The sequence below is a fragment of the Castanea sativa genome, chromosome 3 (assembly GCF_040712315.1).
Source record: "Castanea sativa cultivar Marrone di Chiusa Pesio chromosome 3, ASM4071231v1".
In the NCBI taxonomy this organism is placed as follows: Eukaryota; Viridiplantae; Streptophyta; class Magnoliopsida; order Fagales; family Fagaceae; genus Castanea; species Castanea sativa.
The window spans coordinates 4,578,583-4,586,856 of NC_134015.1; the positions used below are offsets into that span (position 1 = coordinate 4,578,583).

The 8,274-nt window shown below is 32.4% G+C and overlaps 1 protein-coding gene across 1 annotated transcript; it reads left to right on the forward strand.

The window, feature by feature from the left end:
• Positions 1 to 297: 297 nt before the first annotated feature.
• Positions 298 to 1,675, forward strand: LOC142629805 (uncharacterized). Its single transcript, XM_075803842.1, has 2 exons — positions 298 to 866; positions 1,284 to 1,675. The coding sequence occupies exons 1-2, from the start codon at positions 424 to 426 to the stop codon at positions 1,489 to 1,491; spliced, it is 651 nt and encodes a 216-aa protein (XP_075659957.1). The 5' UTR covers positions 298 to 423; the 3' UTR covers positions 1,492 to 1,675.
• The last annotated feature ends 6,599 nt before the right edge of the window (positions 1,676 to 8,274 follow it).

The window sequence follows — 8,274 nt, forward strand, 5'->3', positions numbered from 1 at the left end:
ATAAATTTTTTGGAGATTTATGTTAAACTAATTTGTTTTTTCTATTGCTCCTTATTTTTCAAAATTTTGGACTCCTTTGACTTGGAGGCGTTAGACATAAATTTTTTGGAGATTCATCTTAAACGAATTTGTTTTTTCTACTGCTCCTTCTTTTTCAAAATTTTGGACTCTTTTGACTTGAAAACCTTAGACAATGACCTAATTTGGACTACTGTACCCTGGGGAAGAGTGACTCGACGTTCCCTATTATAAATGGTTTCTTCTACTCCCTTGTTCTCTCAACTCTCATTAATTTCAAGGCAAGGAAAATCGTTATTGATCAAATACCAGATAGCAAAGGAAAAGTAGCCATTTCTTAATTTTCCAACTCCCTTTATACCCTCAACAAGTCCCAAGTCACCACTCACTTACAAGAAGAGAAAAATGAATCCTATGTCACAGCCACGACTACAGTGGTTATTATTTCTCAAGTTATTCTTGGTTTCACTGTTTCTCCATTTCCATACCTCATATGGTGATGTTGGCACTGCAGCGCTGTATTCTCCCCCATATTTACACACAGAGTGTTATGGAAGTGATGCATCTCAGTTGCCATCCAGCAACTTGTTCGCGGCAGCTAGTAATGGAATATGGGACAATGGTGCAGCTTGTGGGAGGCAGTATTTGGTTAAGTGCATAGCTAGTACTTCAACACCATATGCTTGTAATCAAAACCAGACAATTCAGATCACGATTGTTGATCATATTGGTCAAGAAGCTTCTGTCCTGTCAGGTTATAACACCACCATGGTTTTGTCTAACACAGCTTTTGGGACTATCGCAAATTCATCAACTGCTTCTTCCTATATCAACATAGAGTTTGAACAGTAAGTTTTTTCAATACCCTTTCCTGTTTTCTTTTCCTATATCAATATATATGGTATAACACAAATATTAGTGCAGTTCTTCTCCCAAAAAAAAAGGAAGTTTACTAATCTCTGTTTGGCTGTTTCCTCAAAATCTCTTTAAGGCAATATATGGTCTTAGCTTGTTGCCTAAAAATGCCTGTATTTTCTTCACTTTAATTATTTGTTGTATATTTTCCTCCTTAATTATTTGGCATTAATTATGCTAAATTTTTATAAATTTGAATTTACAATCAGCTGTTTAAATGGGTGTGTGTGTGTGTGTTGTGTGCACACACTAGGAGTTGGTTGTTTAAATACATGTTGGTTACTTTGGTATAGTAAATCAAACTCTCTGTTTGGCACTTGCTTTATACTAAAATTGATTTTGCCTTTTAGTTCTGAAGCTCGGCGGCCTCTGAATTCAAGCATGAAGATGGAGGGGAGGAAAAACCAATATGTAGCCAATAAAGGAGAGATTCCAGCTGGTCCGTATTCTCCTCCTTCTGATCCGATGGTTCATGGTGAAGATGTTCCGCTCGGTAGAGGTCCAGTCCCACCCTCTGCCCCTAACCCCATCACCGATGATGCCAGTGATCACCCCTGATCATGACTTCGTGAGATGTGTAGTCCAGTTGGTGTATAAAACTTCTTGTTTCAATGTTGTTTCTCTACGTACAATAGTTCTCTGCCAATGCTTTTTGTTTAAAATAAAACTAAAAGAACTATAAACATATATTCTAGTCTTTGTTTGTGTGCTTGAGGAAACTAATAAGTTGTTTGTTCGACTCACGGATAATATTGTAATGTTTTATGTAAGATAGTTTTTGAGAAAGTTGTTTATATATTATAACATAATTGTTATAGAATTTTGTTAGTAATGTATTAATTTATTGTAAGAAGAAAAAAAATACTATAGGAGTTTCAGCAACTTGACGATAGTAAGAGCACTTGTAGCAGTGGAGCTAAATAGCTATATAGCTATTTTAGCTCCACCAAAACACTAAAAAGAAGCATGCAGCAGTGGAGTTAAATTTATATTTTTTTAGCTCATTGCTACAGTGCACATCATCTATAGATAGATGTGCACTGTTCATGAGAGTTAAAAAAAATTAATTTTTTATTTTGTGTTCACATTACCTTTTTATTGTGGTGTTTTTATTATAGTGAGATGTATTATTTTATTGTGGTAGATGTATTATTTTATTGTGATGTTTATATTATTTTATTGTGTTGAAAGCTAAAATAGATCCACTGCTGCAGCATGTGTGTAGGTAAAATAGATAAAGTAACTTTTGGTGGAGCTAAATTGCTAAATTTTTAGCTCCACTGCTGTGGATGCTCTAAGAGGCCAGCATGACATTGGTGATAGCCCTTCAGATTCCTCTCTCTCTCTCTCTTACAAATGTTTTATCAATTTCATATATTTTATTTTAATAATAGTGAAATAAGTTGTATAAAAAAAATATTAAAACAATGCGTTTTATTTAAAATAATGACAAGCCTTATTACCAGATTATAGCTATCTAATGCGCCAGAAACAGGAAATAAATAAATTAACCATAAAGCATGGTCCAAAATCATTTTTTGAAGCACACAAATAAAATAAATAAATAAATAAAACTTTTCATCTCAGAAATACCTATGACGTGCACCAAGCATCACAAATACCTATGCTATGGCTGTCTAATAGGAACGGAAGATCAACATACATATAGATACATCATCGCAACACACCCCCACCCCCCCAAAACCCCCCCCCCCCCCCCCCCCCCCCCCCGCGCGATACATCGCAAATACTAGGTGTAGGAACACACCAATCTGATGCAGCTTAAAAATCCTTGAAAAGGTAATTAGGAGTTTAGGTTAGGACTTAGGACTATATCACTAACACTTACATGTGCCTATATATTAATATATTATCCACCATTCCACCTTACTAACCAAAGTGTTCTTCTTCTTGCCCACTCAACCTCGATTTCATGGCCTTCCAATGCATGTCGTATTGGCCAACCATTAAACTTGAATGTATTAGATTATTGTTTATAATAATAATATATTTATTTATTTATTTATTTGTAGGCTTAATTATATACATTTTAGATCTCTTTGTTTCTAGAATCTAGATTGTAGACATTGTATATAAGTGTTGCTAACCCAGTAACCCTAGTACTAATATTGTGTCGTTTTCACAATTCACGTGGTTCTAATTTTTTCCAACACGATTGGTGCCTCAGCATTACGCCATCAAACCAAAATTTTCAATCCCTTGAACAAGGACATCGCACCATAAATGGACATCTAAGGCAAAAAGTAAAACACATACAATAAATCATACTCATCGGTAGAGTAGGTTACTTACTTTCTTTTACTATTAAAAAAAAAGTTTCTCACTAAATTTCTTCTGCTAACTCCAAATTTCGGGTAAAAATAGGAGAAATAATACTGGTATTGGTTATCAAAACAAGGGTAAAATTACAAAAATTAATCTTCTCTAAGATTTAGAAGAACGACGTATTCCATGATTATTGAAATTTTTTTAGTTAAATATTGTTTCTCACCATCGAACGTCGCAAAAAAGAAGTATTCTAGATCATTAGTGCCCAAGTTACAACGAAAATATGGTCAATGATTAAGGCATGCCGGGTTGTTTTTGTGTTCTTGAACTAGCTAGTAAACATATATATTAAGGCATGTCACAAAGCTTAGAATTGCTAAATGATACTGCCGGTGCATTTGAGGCAAGGTGAGTAGGCCTCATTGTAACAGTGGCATTGTTAACGCAAGTTCAGTTACAACCTCCCTCCTAAATGCAAAATCCATGGTTTTGTTTATTATGTTTCATTTCTATTCGTACTTTGGAGGTTTGGGTTTGATTTTTCATTTTATTTTTGGTTAAACAATGAGCTAGATTGAGGTTCTTCATGTACCCCAACAACATAAGGAACAACTAGGTTATTGGGTTTGGAAAAACTTTTAAGGGTATTTGGGATAGGTATTTCACGTTTAAAATAATGGAATTCATGTACTTAATTGGGTTGAATAGTTAGGGTTTTTTTAGACATTTTGACTCTAAAAGGGATGCTAATCTTGAAAACTTCCCCCCTAATCAAAAGACAAATTAGTCCACACAAAATTATGAGAGTATTATAATGTGCACAACTAATTTGAACTCTAAGTATATAATTTAAATGGCGGATAGTATTGTAACTCCAAATAGGATGTTGATTTCAAAAGTTTGAAGTATATGGCACATGTTACACACAAGCTTATAATTTCATTCTTTAAAAAAACCATATAATTTATGATAAATAGTTACAGTTTCTTTCTCCTAAAAAAAACCATATAATCAATATAAATAAAAATACTAAAAAATATTTTTCAGTGACCTTCTACTTTCTATCTAAAGCCTAAAATATAGGCACCAGTTTCTTTTGATTTTAACGTTTTCCAAGTACAATCGTTACCTTTCTTTTGGTTCCTGACCTCTGCTTTGCATGCTCAAGGTCAAGGGGTATAGATGTTTCATTTCCATAAGGATATACTATATAATAAATAAATAAATTGTTAATGAAGTATGATCCATTTTTTTGTACTAGTTTTATTAAGAGAGATATAAAAATTAAAAATAAAAATTGTTAAAACAATTAATTACTTTTTTTAAAAAATATATAAAAAGTTTCTAAAAATATTTCTTAAACAAATACTTTAAGGCATCTATTAACAAAATCCTATTAATATAATAGGAAAACAAATGTGACCCATGTGGGTAATCTCACTTTCTTCTATTAGCCTGATGGTCCCTCTATGAAAAAAGATCAATAATAATATAATATCTCATTTGGAGAGGCATTTCTGGTTTACATGGCACACACAGGCCACCACCATTAGCCCTTGAAGGCTTAAACGGTTGAACCATGATTAGAATGGTATTCACATGAGAGCCAGACCACATGGAATACTAGTTAATTTGCACAACTTAAACCGCGTGCATGAGATCCAGACCCAGAGCCAGAGAAAGAACAATTTATTTTATTTTGAACAACTTCAAATGCACTTACTTGTTGCTTTAAAGATCGAAGGCAGGCACAACACTGAAGAATCAAAATATCAAATAAACTACAATACCAGAGGCAACATAGAACAATAATTAGTAAGCATCTTAAAACAATTACAATATTTTCTAATGCTAAACAACTTGGCTAATTAATCAACTGAAGACATACAATATCTTCAAAATGTAAAGAATTACTATCATTTGTATGAGTGAAGAACATATAAACTATAATTTTAATATAAATCACACAATGTACTTGCCTGTTACATATAAATAAACAGGAATATGCTTCATCATGGATGTGATATTTCTTTTATTTTCTTATATTTCATGAAGTATACAGATCTTACCATCAAACACTAATAGAATCATTAAAACCCACACTGGCCACACAGTTTGAGAATCCAAGAAATACAAACATAATCAACCCAAAAAAAAGAAGGAAAATAAAGCTTCTCAATGTGAAAATACACACATCCACAAATTACAATTTCAAACATGCTCCTCGTACAACATCTATACACTTACATATAACTACTTGATTACAAAACTACATATTAATATCACTTAGTTTAAGTATAACTAATAAAATTCACCCTAAAAGAAAAACCCTATTCATAGGAAAATCACAAGAAGACAAATAAACTGTAGCAAAAAAAAAATGCAATTGCTTTTTTTTTTTTCGAAGTAGCAAAAAAAAATCTCCTCAAAACAAAAAAGTAGCAAAAAAAAATGTATGCAAGTCCCATACATCAGTGATAATGTAGTCTCACAATCGCCCAAAAATAAAATTTTGTTGCTCCTTCCCATGTTACTCCTAACTATTATTGTGTTATTCTCCTTAAGTTCATGGAATTTGTTAAAGACCTGTTGATCAGTGATATTGTGGTCCAAGCATTTGTCCAAAAGAGAAAGAAAAAAAAAAGAATTATTGTCTAAAATTCATAGCATGGCAAGTTTGAGTAACACTGAATATGTTATTGCTTTATAATTGTCGTATCATGTGTTTCGTTACTTTCTAATAGACAGTTTATGCTATGTTTGAAAGTTTGAAGAGAGAGGACACTAGAGGAGAGGACAGTAGTGGGGAATGATTATCCTCTACCTTGTTTAGATATTTTTAAAATTAAGGGAAGGAGAATAATTAGCTTTTTCATAGTTTTTAATTTTGTTAATATGGTAAGGGTAAATTTGGTAATTCATTTGGTCAAGTATTTCTAAGCTCTACCCTCCTTCCAAATCTCTCCAATTTGGAAGAATTAAAAATGAGGGGTTAGAAATAGTTAAAATCCCCCCAAACCCTCCAAATCTCTTCCCTTACTCCTCTAAAAAAATTCAAACAAGGTAATTTAATTTACACTCCCTCCCTCTATTCTACTCCTCCATCCAAACAAGTTATTAAAGTTTTGCATTCTTCATCAATGCTCACCACTCTCAACAAAAGCAAAAAAATTGACAAAACCAAGACAAGGCGCTTCACTCTTTTTATATAGTTAATTAATTCTATTAACTAAAAGACCCCTACTTTTCACCCAACATGTTTGACAATGAAGTTGAGAAACAGTCATTAACAACAACAACAGCAACAACGACAACAAAAGTTAAAAATGAAATTAAATAGACTTGCAGTCATAATTTAAAATTACAAAATATATTACATCATTTTAATCTTATCATCTTCCTAAATAATATAATGTTGTGTTTTTATATTAAAATAACATTAATGTAAGATTATAATAATATAATATTAGGTGTAATGTAACATCACAACGAACTAAATGCCCCATTGTTGAAAATTCAATCATTAATCTCATTATAAAATCTCTTGATATCATTGTCCTCCAAATTCAGAAATAGCGCAGCAATAAAGCTATACAAGGTAATTTTGTTAAAAATTACAACTTCAGATGGGGTCATAATAACCCATTCAAGTTGCACAGGTTGCAAAAAAATCATCAGATTTTACTAGGTTAATTGCATAAGTAATCTAATTAAACAATCAAACTAACTTAAGTACCAATTGACCAAATTATTGGTTCAACTTGGTCGGGTGGGGTCAAGTTTAACAACCATTGAATGTTCAATTAAACAATTCGAAAGTTTTTAAATTTTATTGAATGTTTTAGGAGCATTCACGTCAAGGGTTTAAAAAATTTTGCATTTAAAAATTCAAAAAGTCGCTTTATTTATTTAATACTTAGTTTATAATACACTTAACATCAAAAATTTTATTTTAGCTTATGTTGAGTTATTTAAACCCCTTAAACCACAATTGGATTAACCTAGTTAACAAGCCAAGTTATTACTTAGTCCAAATTCCAGATTTAGGCTAACACAATCATACAATCATATCAATGTAAAGTGCGGAATATAAAAACACAAAGATATGATGACTTAAGAAAACCAAACCGGTAAAAAACCTGAGGAGGATTTAATCTAGCTATCCTCAAGGTAAACCTGAATCCACTATGAAAGAATTGAAGTTGTACAATAGCAACTTAGACCACTAGCATCCTATTACTACCCACCAGTAGAAACTTACTGACACGACCACGTGCAAGTTCCGAGACCACGGACTCCTTCTTTCTTGGATTCTCCAGTAAGTACAAGCACTCCTGCTTGTGTATCTTTAAGCTCTTATGGCAGCAACTGAATGATCATCAAGCTCTCGAAGAAATCTCTTTCTTGATAATCCTAAACTTGTGTGAAGGTAAGCATCTCTCAAATCTCACAAGAGATTCACACAAACAGCAATATGAGCAACCACAAAAACGTGATTGGCTTTTGCCTTTTATACCTAGGGCAAAACATAAAACCTTACAAGTTATATGGGCTTAGGGCTGAGTTGGAAATTCTACAGAAAAAACGATCTGCACGACTTTTGATCAGTCGAGTCTAATTCTCGATCGATCAAGTCAGGCAAAAATGCACAGTAACTTTTATAGTTAACTCGATTCCAACTTTACATTAAAAACATACTTTGAGTAAGTCTAAAACATAACTAGAAACCTATTTTGATCATGGTTTGCCAACAATACACATTAAAGTTCTAATACATTAGTATCTAAATACTTAGAACCTAACAAACTTCCCCTTTGACAATCCGTGACAAAACACAACTAAAAACTCAAAGTTTACAAAGAAAAGCCCTTTATAAATATATGCCCATTATAACAAATTCAATCCTAACTACTATCCATCAGTTGCAAGTGTAGACAGCAGCTCAATTGAATCAACATGTATATTTCCTGAAACACTAAACAAAACGCATAAACGTATGTGTGGAAAATACAAGTACACAAAATTAAAATCTTGATTTCACAAAACAAAAAA

Excerpts from the sequence above, each read along its gene's own strand:
- LOC142629805 (XM_075803842.1), top strand. The coding sequence starts at position 424 with ATGAATCCTATGTCACAGCCACGACTACAGTGGTTATTATTTCTCAAG. Across the intron at positions 867-1,283 it reads ATCAACATAGAGTTTGAACA|TTCTGAAGCTCGGCGGCCTC; the intron begins GTAAGTTTTTTC and ends TTTGCCTTTTAG.